The 16,785-nt window shown below is 67.8% G+C and overlaps 3 protein-coding genes across 6 annotated transcripts; 1 reads left to right on the forward strand and 2 right to left on the reverse strand.

Moving 5' to 3' along the window:
• The first annotated feature begins 635 nt into the window (after positions 1–635).
• Positions 636–6,118, forward strand: RNF207 (ring finger protein 207). Its single transcript, XM_066982154.1, has 17 exons — positions 636–828; positions 953–1,085; positions 1,171–1,315; positions 1,380–1,461; positions 1,534–1,609; positions 1,686–1,811; positions 1,932–1,978; positions 2,166–2,238; positions 2,360–2,428; positions 2,536–2,604; positions 2,695–2,816; positions 4,363–4,552; positions 4,641–4,826; positions 4,903–4,954; positions 5,027–5,144; positions 5,231–5,311; positions 5,627–6,118. Exons 1-17 carry the CDS (start codon positions 638–640, stop codon positions 5,802–5,804), a joined length of 1,938 nt encoding a protein of 645 aa, XP_066838255.1. The 5' UTR covers positions 636–637; the 3' UTR covers positions 5,805–6,118.
• Positions 6,119–7,075: 957 nt separating this feature from the next.
• On the reverse strand, positions 7,076–12,703 carry ICMT (isoprenylcysteine carboxyl methyltransferase). The gene is made up of 6 exons (XM_066982342.1): positions 12,657–12,703; positions 11,164–11,497; positions 10,999–11,087; positions 10,153–10,322; positions 9,366–9,583; positions 7,076–8,439 (listed from the first exon to the last, which is right to left on the reverse strand). The coding sequence occupies exons 1-6, from the start codon at positions 12,701–12,703 to the stop codon at positions 8,257–8,259; spliced, it is 1,041 nt and encodes a 346-aa protein (XP_066838443.1). The 3' UTR covers positions 7,076–8,256.
• On the reverse strand, positions 11,848–16,351 carry GPR153 (G protein-coupled receptor 153). 4 transcript variants are annotated; one of them, XM_066982153.1, is made up of 6 exons: positions 16,180–16,351; positions 14,549–15,014; positions 13,979–14,408; positions 13,726–13,834; positions 13,465–13,649; positions 11,848–13,397 (listed from the first exon to the last, which is right to left on the reverse strand). In XM_066982153.1, exons 2-6 carry the CDS (start codon positions 14,923–14,925, stop codon positions 12,771–12,773), a joined length of 1,728 nt encoding a protein of 575 aa, XP_066838254.1. In that variant the 5' UTR covers positions 14,926–15,014; positions 16,180–16,351; the 3' UTR covers positions 11,848–12,770. The 4 variants fall into 4 exon arrangements, with proteins under 4 accessions (XP_066838254.1, XP_066838251.1, XP_066838253.1 ...); XM_066982150.1 differs by having other exon boundaries at positions 13,726–13,915; positions 16,180–16,349; XM_066982152.1 differs by lacking the exon at positions 16,180–16,351 and adding an exon at positions 16,054–16,152 and having other exon boundaries at positions 13,726–13,915.
• Between the last annotated feature and the right edge of the window lie 434 nt (positions 16,352–16,785).

The raw sequence follows: 16,785 nt of genomic DNA on the forward strand, positions 1-16,785 counted from the left end.
AGCCGGTTACGGGGACACCCCGCCGTCAGCGGGACACCCGCACCGGGGAACGCCCCGCCACGAGGGGCATCCCAGGGCGGGGTCACCGCGCCTTCCCCGGGGACACCGCACCGGGGGGGGCACCCCATTGCGGGGGACACCTCGCCACGGGGACACGACACCACGGGGACACCCCATCACAGGGGACACCTCACCGCGGGGACACACCACTGCGAGGGACACCCCGTCACGAGGGACACCCCTACGGGGGACACCACCACGGAGGACACCCCGTCACTGGGGACACCCTGTTACGGGGGACACCTCACCACGGGGGACACTGTGTCACGGAGAACGCCCCACCACGGGGGACATCCCATTACGGGGGACACCCTGTCCTGGGGACACCCCGTCTCGGGGGCGCCCCGCCTGTGTGGGGCTGGGGGGCTCCTGCCCCGGGACAGCCCCGCGCGGGGTGCGCAGCCCCCCGGGAGGCCCCTTCCCCGCGCACGCCCGGTGCCGGCCCCCCCGCGCCGGGGGGCGGCCGCCGCAGGCAGCTCGCGCCCTAAAAATAGCCGTCCCGGGGACGTGCCTCCCGGGCCGCGCTGGGGCCGGGGCCGGGGCCGGGGCCGGGGCCGCCCCGCTCGGCGCCCCGCGGATGGCCGGCGGCATCTTCTCCCCGCTGGGGAGCTGCTCGGAGCTGGAGAAGGGCGCCTGGCACCCGCTGGTGTGCCTGCTGTGCCACGAGCCCTTCCAGCACCCCTGCCTGCTCGACTGCTACCACAACTTCTGCGCCAGCTGCCTGCGCGGCCGCGCCGCCGACGGCCGCCTGCGCTGCCCCCTCTGCGGGTAAGGCGCGGGGACGCGGACGCGCGTGGGCGCCCCCGAGCCCGGGACTCCGGGCCGCGGCCCCGGCCCCGCACGGGGCCCCGCCAAAGGGCTGGGGCTGAGCCCCCCCGGCCCCGTCCCGCAGGCACCCCTCGGTGGTGAGGGGGGGCACGGGGCTGCCCCCCGTGGACCGGCTCCTGCAGTTCCTCGTGGACAGCTCGGCCGACGGCGAGGAGGACGTGCAGTGCGCCAACTGCGACCGGCGCTGCGCCAAGGCGGTGAGGGCGGGCGGGCGGGGCGCCAGCACCCTGTGGGACCCCCGCCGCGCCCCCCCCCCCCCACCACCCCGCTGTGCCCGCGCAGGATCTGGACGCCATGTGCTTCTGCAACACCTGCAGCCAGCCCCTCTGCGCCCCGTGCCGCGAGGAGACGCACCGCGCCAAGGTCTTCGCCCGCCACGAGATCGTTTCCCTCTCCAAGCGCACCAAGGACATCCACAAGAAGTGCCGTGAGTACTGACCGCGCCGTGCCGCACCGCACCACCGCGGGCGTGACACCCCTGTCCCTTGCAGCGCTGCACGAGGAGCCCTACATCATGTTCTCCACCGAGAAGAAGTCCATGCTCTGCATCAACTGCTTCAGGGACATGCAGGGGTAAGTGTCCCCGCGTCCTCGTGTCCCTGCGTCCCCGCCCCGGCCGTGCCCTCACACCCACCCCTGCCACAGGGAGAGCCGGGCGCACTGCATCGACATCGAGACGGCGTACGTGCAGGGCTGCGAGAAGCTGGACCAGGCGGTGATGGTAGGAGGGCGTGGGGGCGCGGGGCCGAGGCACGGAGGCAGCAGCAGTGCCACAGCCACCGCGCCACCCTGGCCAGGCAGTGAAGGAGCTGCAGACGTCGACGCGCGAGGCCATCGTCCTCCTCAAGGCCATGATCGAGGAGGTGCGCAACAGCGCCAGCCAGGAGGAGACGGCCATCAACGCCCTCTTCAGCGGCATGCAGGTGGGGGACCCGGCGGGGCAGCGCACCCCTCCCTGCGCCCACGGGTGCCCACGCAGCCCCTTGGCGCAGTGCCGAGGTGCGGCGGAGCCGTGGGACGTGCGGCATCCTTGCCGTTTGCAGGAGCAGCTCTCCGAGAGAAAGAAGGCGCTCCTGAAAGCTGTGCAAAGGTGAGGGGCCACGGCTGCATCTCTGCGCACGTGGGGGTCTTGCAGCACCCGCTGGCACGGGTCCTCCCAAGCCGTCATGGTGGGAGCTGCTGGCACCCACGGGTGCTCGAGTGGGTGCCTCCCTCCTGGGGTGCCTGGGGCCGGGCAGCTCGCCCACAGCCAGTGCCCTTCGCCTGCTCTGCCGCAGCCAGCACGAGGAGAAGGAGAAGGCGTTCAAGGAGCAGCTCGCCCACCTCGCCTCCCTGCTGCCCACCCTGCAGGTAGGGCCCGTGCCAGGCAGGGACGTCACGCGCCTGCCAACCCCCGGCTCTGGGAAACGGCTTTCCCAGAAGCCAGGCAGGGGCCCCGGGGAGGTGGCAGCAGTGACACCCCCGCGCACAGGTCCACCTGGTGATCTGCTCGGCCTTCCTGAGCTCCGCCAACAAAGCCGAGTTCCTGGACCTGGGCTACGTGAGTAGCACCGGCACCGTGGGGCAGCCGGCACACCCTGACGTGGTGCTGGGCCCCCGGGCCGCTTGCCGGGCACCCCCGAGCCCTGCCCCGCCGCTGCCTTTCAGCAACTGATGGAGAGGCTGCAGAGGATCGTGAAGCTGCCCCACCGCCTGCGGCCGGCCCAGACCAGCAAGGTAGAGCCCGCGGCTGAGCCTCTGCCCGCCGTCCCCGCGGGCAGCCCCGGCCCCCGCCCCAGCCCCACTTGCCCCCATCTCGCCCCGCAGATCAACACCGAGTACCGGGCGGAGTTTGCCCGCTGCCTGGAGCCCCTGCTGATGCTCACCCCTCGCCGCTCCGTGGTGGGCAGCGCCGGTGGCATCGGGCCTGGCATCACCGGCACAAACATGTGAGGTGCTGGGGTGCCCCCGGGAGGGGCGGGCGGGCGGCGAGCACCCCTGGAGGCCGCTGCGATGAGCACAGCTGCGGGGGGCTGCAAGCAGGGGGGGGCAGAGCCCCGCTGGCTTCGCCCTGCACTGGCACCCCCGGCAGCCAGCGCAGCCCCCAGCCCGCTCCTGCTCCAGCCTGCGCCCAGCTCCGCATCCCGCTTGCCCCCCCACTGCGCACCCACCGCGCACGCTGCTGCGCACCCCCCTGCCTCTTGCCGTGCACCGTGCCACGCGTCCCTTCTGCGTCCCGCCGGGCACCCCAGCACGTGCACCCTGCCATGCCAGACTTGCCCCCCTTGCTGCCCTTGAGCCTGTCACCTTGGAGGTGGCCCGGGGACAGCACCGAACACAGCTGTGCTGATGAACGACAGGCACGGGGGCTTCAAGTGACAGTTCTGGGAAGCGGGGCAGGCGGGCAGGGCTGGCAGCGGGCACCCAGGCGAGTCTGCACCCTGCTCCCCAGCGCAGCCCCAGCCCCCAGATGCACCGAGGGCGCTGCTGTGCCCCGGGCGGTGCCGTGCCAACGCCAGCTCCCGCTCACCGCACACCCAGCTCTGCCACGGCCCCGCAGCCTCTTGGCCCGCCACTATTTTTATCAGAATTTCAGAGAAGTGCCCGGCAGTTCCTCGCCTGGGATATATTTAGGCCCATTGATGTCACAGCGGCGCGGGCCCTGCCAGGCACTCCCGGCCGCTCGCCCCGCAGAGAGGACAAACAGGCGCTGCCGCCCCATGGGGACCGCTCCTCGCGCCCCGCCGGGCTCCGCAGCTCGGGGCAGCTGAGCACCGGGGCCCTGGCACGGCACGGCGGGGCTGTGGGGCCGCACAGCGGGATAGCGGAGCTGCACGGCGGCACTGCGGTGTTGCAGCGCTGCACGGTAGGATTGCGGGGCTGCACGGTGGGGCAGCTGAGCCTGGGGAGGTGGTGGCAGCAGGTAGGGGCGCGGGACCAGGGAGAAGCGGGCAGGGGGCAGAGGCTGCAACCTCCTGGGGCTCTGCCCTGCAGGAACCAGCCCCGCTCCCATCACCGGAGCGGCTGCCGGCCCCAGAGCTGACCCAGCCTTGGCTGGAGGTGTGCGGAGCGGGGCAGGTCCTTTCCTGTACAAACCTGGCCGTGCCAAGCCCAGCTCCTGCCTCCTTCGTGCCAGGGCTGAGCTCGTGGAGCTGTGTACACCGGGATGCCGGGCCGAGCAGGGCAGCGAGCACCGGCTCAGGGCTCACTGTGAAAAACCTGGATTTTGGGGCAGTGCAACGCGCTTCCAGCTAACCCGGGCACCCGAGCGCAGGAAGGCATTTGGGGAGCTTTGGTGGCTCCTTTCCCAGGGGCTGACACATCCCCAGCCCTGGGCACCGCGATCCTGGGGCTCAGGGCAGCCCCGGGGAGCTCCGGCTGTGTGGGGCTGAGGGGAGAGCCGGGGTCCGGGGGTGGCAGGGCTGAGCCGGTGTCGCCCCCCGGGCACCTCCCCCTGCCACCACCTGCACCGCAGCGCTGTCACCCTCCGCGCAGGATCCCCGTCGGCCAGTCCTCCAAGACCCTCATCGTGCCCGGCTGCCCCCCCAGCGGCGATAAGATGTCCACGGGCTCCATGGTGCGGAAGCCGACGCTGCACCGGTACATCAGCACCAAGGTCCTGCTGGCCGAGGGGCGCGAGACGCCCTTCGCCGAGCACTGCCGCAACTACGAGAACACCTACCGGGTAGGGGCGCGGGACGGCACGGGGGGCGTGGGGACAGCCCCCTCCCTCGCTGCCTGTTGCTGCTGCCCTCTGCCCCCGCCCCGCGCAGATGCTGCAGACGGAGATCCAGGGCCTGAAGGACCAGGTGCAGGAGCTGCACCGCGACCTCACCAAGCACCACTCCCTCATCCGGACGGAGATCATGAGCGAGATCCTGCAGAAGTCGCTGCAGATGGACGTGCAGATCGCGGCCCACTACTCCTCGGTGGAGATGATGCGCAGCGTGTTCGAGGAGGTACGGCCCGACGGGCGCTCCCCCACCCCGGGTGCCGCCCGCCCGCACCACCGCCAGCTCCTGCTCCCCGTTGCAGGTCTGGGAGGAGACGTACCAGAGGGTGGCGAACGAGCAGGAGATCTACGAAGGTACGGCCGATGCCCGCCCGGCAGGCACAGCCGCCCCGGGAGCCGCGGCCACAGCCCGCTCTCGCCCCCCAGCCCAGCTCCACGACCTGCTGCAGCTGCGGCAGGAGAACAGCTGCCTGACCACCATCACCAAGCAGATCGCGCCCTACGTCCGCTCCATCGCCAAGGTGAAGGAGCGGCTGGAGCCCAGGTGAGCAGCGCGGGTGCTTTCGGTGCCGGGGGCCCGGCCCCTGTCGCCCTCCTCGCGTGCCACACCCAGCCCTGGTCCCGCCGCAGGCTGCAGGAGCCCCGGGAGCCCAAGGACGAGCACACGCAGACGCTGCTCAGGATCGACGACAACAGCGAGTCAGCACAAAGGTAGGTGAGGTGACAGCTGTGGTCTCGGTGCAGCCACCTGGGCACGCCGTGCCCTGCCCCACAGCAGCCCTCAGCCCCTGCGGGACCCCAGCGAGGCCACGTCCCGGCAGCAGGGCGGCTTTGGCACCATCAGCAGTGCCCCGTGCCTCTCTTGAACCTCCCAAACACAAGGGAGGGATGAGAAGCACTTCCAGGAGCCCTGGGAGCCCTTGCGTGCCCTCAAAGCGATGTTTAGAGGTGCCTCTAAAGGGCTCAGAAGGGATTAGAGCTTGGGAAAGAGCAGCTTAACCCAGCGGGCACGGCCGCCTGCCCTAGGGACGGCTCACCCGGCAGCAAGGAGAGCAGGGAGCGGGCCCTGGGGAGCCGAGGGGGCGGCCGCACGCCCGCCCTCACCCCCGAGGACCCGCTCCTGAAGAACGAGGAGCGCTGCCGCAGCAAGCAGAGAAGCGGGACCGAGAGCACCGCTCGGGACGACCCCGGGGCTTCGAGCTGAACGCCGAGAGCCAAATGCTCCGCGCTCGCCATCGGCGTTAACCAGCGGCAGCGTGTTAAGCAAGGAGCGTGCACACGGTAACGGCCAGGCTGCATGTGAGAGATCTGCTCTTCAGAGATACAGACTTGTGTCAAAAACACCTGGGTTCAGCCTATTTTAGTCTTTGTGTTAGCAGTGGTTATGGTTTTCCTTGAAGTACATTCAGACACGTGGCTTTCACCCAGCTTTCTTCCCCTGGCTTTAGTGGTGAACGCAGCAGCTCGGTCACACAAGCACCGCACTGTTCATACGACATGGGAATTTGCACTGGGGGACACTGGGGGGCTTAAAACCCAGGCCGTGGGGGCTTCCTGCTCCCCAGCAAGCGGTGGAGCTGCATGCACCAGAGCACGGCGGAGCTCCATCCCCTTGCCCCACGGGGCACGTACACGCGACGCACCTGGTAACGCGGGGATGCCTCGGTCACACCGCTGGGCAGACGTGGGTCCTCGGTGCAGCAAACCAGGTCCCCAGCACGTCTTCCCCTGCCTGAGGTCCTACAGCTTGTGCAGCACTTCCATTATTAAAGAGAGCAATTTGAGAGTAAAACTTTCTGTTGTTAATGCCCATCAAACCCAAGTGATAATAGCTTCTGTGCCGAAGTACACTTGTGCAAGTTCACACACAAAAAAATAGTTAAAAAAAATTAACTTGGCTGAGATTCTCATCTGAGGTATGTTGGCAGTAACAGCAAAGGCTGACGTTTCCGTGGGAAGTGCATCGCAGGCACCTCTACTGCGAAGTCTGAACACGAGCTCACAAATAACTACACAGAGAAATCAACGCTCCCTGGTTGCTATATTTTCATGTTTGTTCTTTCCCTCCAAGCTAAAAACAGTAAAAGACAACTTATCAGTGAATGCTTTAAGCCAATATTCAGTGCAGAAAATACTCTGTAATATAAAGCATAACCTAGAGAAGAAAGGATTCCACATAGGTTAAGCAAGTAGAGACTAAGAATTTGCCCCTATTTCTCTGGCTATGCAGTTCCACAAGTTACCGAAAGTCACGATCATACTTCAATGTAACACTGAAGCGTACTGAAAACCCTTTGGGAGGTATAAAATTAAGAATTCCAGCTTTGATGTTGTCCCCATCACCTCAAGAGATCCCAAATAACCAGACAGAAGTTGGCAACGTTTTTTTTTTTTTTCTTTTTTTAATAAAAAAATCACAAAAGCAATTTCCACCAGTGCCCTCTTTCCTGAGCTGAATCACAGTATCTTCAAGGAATACTGCAAGCCCGAAGCGTGTACTGACAAGCAACTCATTTCCATTCCAGCAAGGAAGAATTATGTAAAACCCAAGAAAACGGTGAACCTCTTTGGTATATAACAACAGAATAAATCATACCACAAAGCCTGAATAGGAACCATTTCCAAAATGGTAATGTTTAAAATAGCATTAGCTAGCCGAACCTTTTGTTTAGAGAATTTCCCTAGAAGCTTCTCCTGCTCACACCAACATCCCAGATTCCCTCCAACACCAGGCAAGGATCTGAAGCGCTAAAGCTCTTTGCAAGCTTGCCAGCTGCAGTCCTTCTCCTGACTCTCCAACCCCAAGCCCTGGGATCTCTGCGGGACAGAGCTGGCCAGCGAAGACGCCTGGCAGGGCAGGAAGCAGCGTGATTTGGAAGCAGGTCTCAGAAGAGCGCTGTCTGCGTGGACAGAACAGACTTGGGAAAGCAGCAGCTGGGCGGTGGCTCCTGAAGGCAGGGCAGTACCCGAGGGCCCCGAGACCCAGCTCTTCTGCTGCATGGCTTGGAGGCGCCAGCAATTCGCGGGTGCCAGGAGCGGCTGCAGAGGCTCCCTGTTAACGCAGCGGCCGGGGGAAACCTGATTTGCAGCACGCCGACAGCTTTCCAGCCAGCCGACGTCCCGCAGACCCGAGCGTCTGACGAGCCCAGAGGGAGAGGCCTGCTCCTGCAAGCTGTCCAAGCACCGGCCTGGGGCTTGCAGGACCAGGCCTCCAGAGATTAAAGCTGTGCTGTCTGGCTTGTAAGGTCAAAAAGCTTTAAAAGACAGCTGCGCCATAGGAACAGCATTCCCACCAGCACGTTTCCAGCGCAGGGGCGGAAGGGCAAAGCTCATTCTCCAGAAGAACCAGTCCAAATGAGTTTCAGTACAATTCAGCTGCTTTAGGCGGGAGGATCGTTTCTCGGTAGGATTGCTATAGGCTAAGTTATCCAGAGGATCCCTGAATGTGCGACGAAGGACTCTTATCTCAAGGAGGATGAACGTGCTTCTGATCTCCTAGTTACCTGGAAGGCTGCCAGGCCCTGCAGCCCTCAGCGAGCTTCTAGTGGACAGCCAGGAAATGGGAACAGGCTGCTTGGCGCCAGCACTATGCATAGTTCCTCGACCTACAGCGTCCGGAGCTGGAGGTTTTCTCCACCAGCCCAGTTTTGCCGGCGTTACAGTTCCACTTTGACTCCTTTAATAAAAGGGAGACCTGACGGCACCTTCTTTTTGTATTCCAGATACTCCTCCCCAAAAAAGTGAATGAGCGTGATCTCCTCTTCCTCTATCCGCTCCCTGAAGAACCGCCAGGACGCTAGCGTGTAGCCAACCACGCAGATGGGATTGCAGAGCAACACCTGCCAACAGACACCGGCAGTTAACGCCCTGGCAGCTCCGGCACCTCCCCGGCTCCCCCAGAAATTATGCTGCCCTCCGCCCCCGGTACTGAAGTCAGCTTTCACGGTCAAAAGAAATTTCAGATGTAAGGTCTAAAAGCTCTGCAACAAAACAAGAAATCCCCAGAACTCGTGGAGAATTGCGTTCCCCGGTGGAATTAGTGCTTGGAAGGAGGCAGACTGCAGGCGCCTGCCTGCCCCTGCCACCCCAGCTGGGAGCCGAGCACCAGCTCTGGGCTCACGCCCGTAGGCGGCCAGGCTGCTCTGCATGCAGAATTCGTGGTTTCTCTCTAAAGAAATATAAAAAATGCCAACAACCAGTCAACCACGAGAAGAGCAGAACGGAGGTAGCACTGAGTTACAGCTTCGCCACGGCCAGCCTCGAATTCACCTTTTGGTTACCTGCCCAGGGCCTCAGGCACTCTGAAAGCAAGTTTTGGTTACCAGTCCTGCACAGTACTGGCGTTTGGTAAGAGTGAGGCCGAGTCTGGCTGCTCAGTGGAAGACGTTTTGGCAGCAAAAATGAAAGGAGACTCTGGACACACCCTGGAAGCTCTGAGGTCCTGTGGCTAGCAGTGGGTCACGCCACGAGCCCCTGCAAGCATCCCAGCTCATGCCCAGGCCCCACTGCCTCTGCTCGTCTCACAGAGACGGTTAAGGCGAGGTCTCCCCAGCCAGCACGCGGGGCAGGCGCTCACAGGCCAGCAGTTTCTTGACTCCCAGCTACGAGAGTGCTGGTGGAAAGCAGACCGTGTCACCACCCACACCCGGGGCTCCGCAGCTGACAGCCCGAGGTTTCTATCGCATACAGGGCTGGGGCAAGAAATAACAATGAAGAAATAAGCAGGTTATAAGGGGAAAGCAGCCGAGGGCGTTGCATACAGTACCTGTGTTCCAATGCTCCAGTAAAACCATCCCACGTAAGATGGGTGCCGGAACCACCCATACACCCCGCTTGTCACCAAAGTGTGAGTGTCCGATTTCTCATTCTGAACAATATGGTTGAAGTTGGAGCCAGCTGTGAGCATGGCGGCTTTCCTCAGACAGTCCCCAACGATCACCATCAGTAACCCCACAGTACTCAGCCAGGTGATCTGCTTCATTTCTGCAAGTGAAGCAGCACCGGTCACAACAGCTCCGAGCAGGTCACCGCGCTGCAGGCAGGGCGAGGAGCCGGGGAAGGGCGAGCGAGGGCCTCGTGTGCTCCCGAGCCCGCGGGGCAGCGGCTGGACCAACACCAGGGCTGGGGGCGCTGGGGCTTTCCCCGTCGCAAAGCAAGGCGACAAATAAAACACGGGTTTTGCTCAGCGTGCTATCACTGCGCAACAAAAAGAGCATCAGGTCTTTGCTCCCTAAAGGGATCAAACAGGAGCATCAAAGCCTTCAGGGCGGGTCGCTCTAAAGGGAACCAGGCACGGAGGGAGCGCCCGGCTTTACGGCGTAAGGCTGAGGGAAAGCAAAGCGGTGCCGGCGGGCTGGGGCCTCACACAAAGCCTGGTTGTCCATTACACCACCAGCAGCCCTTGCTGTGGGGAAGGAGAATGCTCCCCCCTCACCAAAAAAACGCAGATTTGTAGAACTGCGACAGCTTTTACCGGCGTCGTTCGTTCCTAAGCCGCAGGAACACACCCGAGGGTGGCTCAGCTCCTCCCCCGGCCGCGCGGCGGGGCTGACCTGGCACGAGGAGCTTCTCGAGGGTGAACTCGACCCAGGAGGAGAGCGCGGCCAGGTTGTACTCGAAGCTGTGGTTGAGCAGGAAGGAGTCGAGCGAGAGGCTGCGCGGGTTGTTGATGGCGGTCACCAGGTACTCCGAGTAGTGGAACAGCGACAGCGAGCACATGTACCTGCGGGGCGGGCAGGGCAGGGCCGGCACCGGGCTGTCCGCATGGCACGCGGTCCCGGAGGGGCCCCGCCGCACCCTGACCGCCCGGGGCCCGTCCCGGTGCCAACCCGTCCCACCCTGGTGCACGTCCCGGTGCCGTGCCACCCCGTCCTGGTGCCCATTCCATCCCGGTGCCAGTCCCTCCCCATCCCGGTGCCTGGTCCCGGTGCCGTCCCACCCCAGTGCCCATTCCCGGTGCCCATCCCGGTACCCGTCCCGGTGCCTGTCCAACCCCGCCCGGTGCCTGCCCCAGGGCCCATCCCGGTGCCGTGCTGCCCCGTCCCAGTTCTGTCCCACCCCCGTGCCCGTTCCGTCCCGCTGCCATCCCAGTACCCACCTCGGTGCCCGTTCCCGGTGCCCGTCCCCAGTCCCGGTGCCCGTCTGGTACCCACCCCCGTGCCTGTTCCCGGTGCCGTCCCGCCCCGTCCCGGTGCCCGTTCCCGGTGCCCGTTCCTGGTGCCGTCCCACCCCCGTGCCCGCTCCCGGTGCCCGTTCCCGGTGCCCGTCTGGTACCCACCCCCGTGCCCGTTCCCAGTGCCGTCCCGCCCCGTCCCGGTGCCCGTTCCCCCGTCCCACCCCCGTGCCCGCCCCCGGTGCCCGTGCCCGTTCCCGGTGCCCGTTCCCGGTGCCGCCCTTACCACCCGAAGTGCCTCCATGCGGAGCGCCCGGCGCTCAGCAGCAGCCCGCAGCCGAAGGCGAAGCCCAGGAAGCCGGCGCGCACGGCGATCTGCAAGCAGAGCGCAGGGAGGGCGCTGCCCCCGGTGCCCCCCCCGCCGCCCCCCTCCCGGTGCCCCGGCGCCCACCTTGTACAGCGGCCGCGGGTAGAGCAGCAGCAGCGCCCCGTTAACGGCCGCCACGTGCAGGGCGAGCGCCAGGCGGCCGCGGAGGCCGGGCGCGGCGAGCAGGGCGGGCGGGGAGCCCAGCGCCAGCGGCAGCGCCGCCACCGAGGCGCCGAGCAGGAAGGCGGCCAGGCTGGCGCGCGCCTCCCGGCCCAGCCGCCCGCGCCGCCACCGCCCCGCCGCCCCGCCGCCGCCGCCGCCATCTTGGCGGCACGCCCCGCCCCGCGTCGCCCGGGCAACGGCCGCGCGCGCACCGCGCGCCTCTCGCGAGAGCCCCGCCCCGCCCCGCCGCCGTCGCCTGGGCAACGGCGCAGCTCTCGCGAGAGCGCTTCCGGCCCTCGCCGGGGCGGAGCCTGCACGGCCCGGTGGGCGTGGCCGAGCCCCCCGCCCCGCCCCGCCCCGCCCCGCCCCGCCCCGCCCCTCACAGCCCGCAGCTCTGCGCGTGGTTTTTTATTGAAAACTGGAAAATAAAATTTAAAAAAGCGTCCGGTAGAGCAGTCCGTGGGGCGGCGAGCGGCCCGGGGCGACCCTCGGGACCCGCCTGCACCGGGCTGCGGGGGGGCTGCACCGGGGCTGCCAGGCGTGCAGCGGGCAGGGCGTGTCCTGGCCCGTAACGCACGGCTCGTAATGCACACAGTAACACACGGCCCGTTCTGTCCCGTAACGCACGGCCCGTAACGCACGGCACGGCCCGTTCTGTCCCGTAATGCACAGCCTGTAACACACGGCACGGCCCGTTCTGTCCCGTAACGCACGGCCCGTAACGCACGGCACGGCCCGTTCTGTCCCGTAATGCACAGCCTGTAACGCACGGCACGGCCCGTTCTGTCCCGTAATGCACAGCCTGTAACACACGGCACGGCCCGTTCTGTCCCGTAACGCACAGCCTGTAACGCACGGCACGGCCCGTTCTGTCCCGTAATGCACAGCCCGTAACGCACGGCACGGCCCGTTCTGTCCCTTAACGCACGGCCCGTAACACACGGCACAGCCCGTTCTGTCCCGTAACGCACGGCCCGTAACACACGGCACGGCCCGTTCTGTCCCGTAACGCACGGCCCGTAACACACGGCACGGCCCGTTCTGTCCCGTAACGCACGGCCCGTAACACACAGCACGGCCCGTTCTGTCCCGTAACGCACGGCCTGTAACACACGGCACGGCCCATCAGGTCCCATAACGCACGGCCTGTAACACACGGCACGGCCCGTTCTGTCCCGTAACGCACGGCCCGTAACACACGGCACGGCCCATCAGGTCCCATAACGCACAGCCTGTAACACACAGCACGGCCCGTTCTGTCCCGTAACGCACAGCCTGTAACGCACGGCACGGCCCGTTCTGTCCCGTAACGCACAGCCTGTAACACACAGCACGGCCCATTCTGTCCCGTAACGCACAGCCTGTAACGCACGGCACGGCCCGTTCTGTCCCGTAACGCACAGCCTGTAACGCACGGCACGGCCCGTTCTGTCCCGTGCTGTTCAGTCCTGTTCTGTGCCATAACGCCCAGCCCACTCTGTCCAGTAACAGCCATCCTGTGTCCCGTCCCGTCCTGTCCTGTCCGGGCCCTACGAGGCCGATCCGATGGACCCTGAGAGGAACGTGACGTATCCCGAGGAGGCTGATGGCGAGCTGAGGAGGCTGCTGCTGCTGCCCCGGCCGCCGTCCCCAAGGCCTGGCCGCAGCGCCCGGCCCCCGCAGCACTCGGCGGGCCGCGGGGCGAAGAGCCGCGCCGGGTCCTCGGGGGCCAGCCGCGGCCCGGGGACAGCGAGGGCACCCGGCGGGCCCGGCAGTGCCCGGGGCTCATGCTGGAGGGTGGCCAGCGGGAAGGCGGACAGCAGGCTGGCCTGCTGCGGTGCGGCCACAGGCAGCAGGGCCACCGAGGCCGAGCGCCCCGGGCTCCCGGCGGCCCCTTCCTCGCCACCAAGGCCACGGAGGTCAGCCAGGCGCAGGCCCTCTCCGGGGACGTGCAGCAGGGAGGCCAGGCTGTCGGCGGAGCGGCGCCGGTGGCGGTAGGCGAGCTGCTCCTCGGGGCAGGGGATGAAGCCATGGCGGGGCCGGTCGTGGCGGGGGGCCAGGAGCCTTGCCAGCCCCGCCGCCTCCCCGCCAGCCCCCCAGCGCTGCAGGTAGGCCGCGACCTGGCTGCTGGTCCACAGGTCCGTCTCGTCGTGGGAGAACCGCCGCAGCGGGGGCACCTGCGGGGCAGCGCCGTCAGTGCCGGGTGCTGCGGCCCCGCCGCCCCGCCCGCGGGCAGCCCCTTACCTGCAGGTACTGCATGCGGTCCCCCGGCTCCGTCCTGGCGGGGCTCACTGGGGGCAGGCCCCGCTCCAGCGCCGAGAAGTCACGCGTGGCAACAGGGTCCAGCGCCAGGACCTCGGCCGCGCAGCCATACTCGTAGGGGCGGTCATACACCAGCTCGCCAGCCGCAGCACCCTCCAGGCTGCTTTCTGTCAGGAACGGGTCCGCTGTCATTTTGGGCAACCCCTGTCCCCAGCATGCGCCCCTCCCCGCCACGCACCCCACCTTCATCCCCGTCGTCGCTGGCCAGGACAGCGCGGCACTTCTCGCAGACGGTGCGCGGGTCGGCACGGTAGCGGTCACAGGCCCAGAGGAAGAGGGGCAGGAGCAGGGACTGTGCCAGCGAGCACCAGATGAGGCACAGCACCATCCAGTCAGAGGAGGCGTCCGAGCGCAGGCTGGCGGCGCTCACCACCTGCGGCACCGGCACGTCACCAGCGGCCCCCGCACGCCCCCGCCCCGTCCCCGTGGCACTCACCAGCACCGGGAAGCCCATTAGGACATCGTAGATGAGGACGATGACGGTGACCAGGTAGGTGATCTGCAGGGAGGTCTTGATGGGCTCGGAGCCGTCGATGGAGGAGCGCCGCTTGCCCTGGGCATCCTCCACCACGATGGTGGGCACATGGAAGCGGTTCCTGCTGGCGTCGGGGCCCCGCCGTCCCCAGACGGTGTGGAAGAGGGCGATGGCAATGCAGACGGCGCCCACAGCCATGCTGCCCCCGATGAGGAGCAGGAAGCAGACGCCGAAGCCCAGGCCGATCTCCGTCACGACGAAGCGGCAATCCCTGGCGTAGAAGCGCTCGGTGGTGTCATGCCACCCTACTGCCGGCAGCGTGGAGAGGATGAAGGAGACCATCCAAATCCCCATCACAGTGTGAACAGCTTGCTTCCTGGTGTTGCTCAGCCTGGGGAGAGGGGGCAGAGCCCCCGACATGCTCAGCACAGTGGGGCCTGCGTGCCAGGGCTCTCAGCCCCTCCCCAGGTGCTGGCACAGCCACTGAAGCGTGCCCGGGGACGCAGCACGGGGCAGGCAAAGCCGCGGTACCTGTAGTTGACGGGCCAGCGGACCATCCACATGCGGTGGTAGGAGAGGGAGGTGACGGAGAAGCAGGTGACCAGCGTGAGGGTGTAGAAGGTGGAGACGAAGACCTTGCAGAGGCCCTCGTTCCACTCATAACCCGAGCGCCGCCGCCGGAGCTGCACCACCGCGTACGTGGTGATGGGGATGGCGGTGTTGAGGATGTGGGTCCCGGCCAGGGAGCACAGCAGGAACTCCAGCGGCTTCCACTTCTTCTGCTTGGCGCTGATGCTGAGGATGCCCCAGGCGTTGGCGAGCAGCGAGACCCCAGCGCACGCCAGCCAGGCTACCGCATTGCCGGGCAGCCGCTGCTCATCGCGCATGGTGGAGGGACGCGGCACCATTGGCGAGGCGCTGCGGGGCCGCAGCCGCAGGCATCCTAGGGCGCACCACGGTCCATCGAGGCTGGTTGGGGCGCCGCCGAGCCCAGCACCTGCAAGCGAGCGCAGGCTGTCAGCACCCCACGGGTGCCCCGTGGTGCCGCCGCGTCCCCACGCACGCTCGCCCGAGGGCCGTTCCCCACCAAGGATGTGCCTGAGGGCCTCCGGCACGGGCACGTTAGCGGGTGGAGAGGAGGCACCGCAGTCTCGCAGCTATAATTAGACTCCTCGGGAAGAAGCAGCAAGCTGGCAGCCACGGCGCTGCCGACACAACCTCCTCGCCCCCGGAGCGGGAAGCTGCCCACAGCCCCGTGCCGTGCCGGCCAGCGAGATGCTCGGGGGTCAGGGACCCCTCCTGCGGGGTCTGCCCACGGGGCACAGCCCCGCACAGCACCCACGAGCCGCATCACACGGCTGCCAAACGCCAGGAGCTATTCTGGGCTTCCCATTAAAAGACGAGGATTTTCTTTCTTAAAAATAACTACAGGAAAAACAGCCTCCGGAGCCTGCTGTGCTGCCGAGGGAAGCCCACGGCCCACGCGGACGGTGCCCCGGGGAAGCTCCCGGACACCCCGCGGATGCGGGGAGCTTCCCGGGGCTCCGGCCGTGCGGGCTGCGCAGGGGCTGCTCCTCCGCGGGAGACAGACCCCGCGTGGGCCTGCCCCCGGGGCGCTGCGCGGCGCGGGGGGCAGAGAGGAGGAGGGAAGAGGAGGCGGAGGAGGGGGAGAGACCCGCTCTTACGTAACCCCGGCCCCCCGCAGCCCCCCGCCGCGCGTCTCGGGAGGCGCCGGGCTGCGGGGGAGGCAGCGCGAAGCGCCCCGGGGGCTCGGCGGCCCCCGCCGTGCGGGACCCCCCGCGGACGGCCCGTCCTCGGCGGCGGCTCCACGGCCCGAAGCCCCGCGCTCGCCCCCGCCGCCCCGCTCCGCCCGCGGGGCTCGGCCTCCCCGGGCGCCCCGGAGCCGGGAGGCGCCGTCGGGCAGAGCCGGAGCTGCCTCCCCGGGGGCTGCCCGAGGGGCGCCGGCGCCGCCCCCCCCCGGCCCCGGCTCCCGCTGCCCCTCGCCCGCCCGCGGCCCCGCCGGTCCCGCCCGGTACCGGAGCGGCGCCCCGCGCTCCCCGGCGCGGCTCCTGCGCACCGCGCCCCCGGTTGCCCGACGGCGGGGGCAGCCCGGCGGCAGAAGGACGCCGCCGGTGCCGGTGCCGGTGCCGCCCCGCCCCTACCTGCCCGCCGCGGGCGCAGCGCCGCCCGGTTCCGCCCGTTCCGCCCGGTTCCGCCCGGTTCCGCCCGGTTCCGCCCGGTTCCGCGGCGCCGTGCCCCGCCGCGGGGCTGCCTCCCGCACCGAGCCGCGCCGCGCCGCGCCGAGCGCCCAGCCGGGGCCGCGGCGGGCGGCACAGCGCATGTCTCGGCACCGCCCGCGCGCGCACGGGCACGGGCACGGAGCGGGAGCGGGAGCGGGAGCGGACCCCGGCCCCCGCCCCCCCGAGCGTCCCCCGCAGCGCCCCCGGGGACCGCCACGGGGACGGGCGCGGCGACGGCGGCTTCGTCCCTGCACCCTGTCCGTTGGACGCCCCCCAACCCCCCCCGGCTCCCCCTCCCCGGGGGCCGCAGCCCCCTGCCCGGTTTTGCCACCGGCGTCCTGCGAGGCCACCCCCGGACCCCCCGCCCGGCGCAGGCAGCGGCTCCGGCCCCGCGGCCCCCTTGGGGAGACAAAGGGGAGCCGGCCCGGGGGTCCACCCCCCCCCCAGGGCAGAGGCAGGGGGCTGCGAGCCCCCCCGGGGATTACGGGGAGCGGGGAAATGTCAGCACGGAGCTGAACGCCCTCGGCA

Source organism: Anser cygnoides, chromosome 23, assembly GCF_040182565.1.
Source record: "Anser cygnoides isolate HZ-2024a breed goose chromosome 23, Taihu_goose_T2T_genome, whole genome shotgun sequence".
NCBI classification, from domain to species: Eukaryota; Metazoa; Chordata; class Aves; order Anseriformes; family Anatidae; genus Anser; species Anser cygnoides.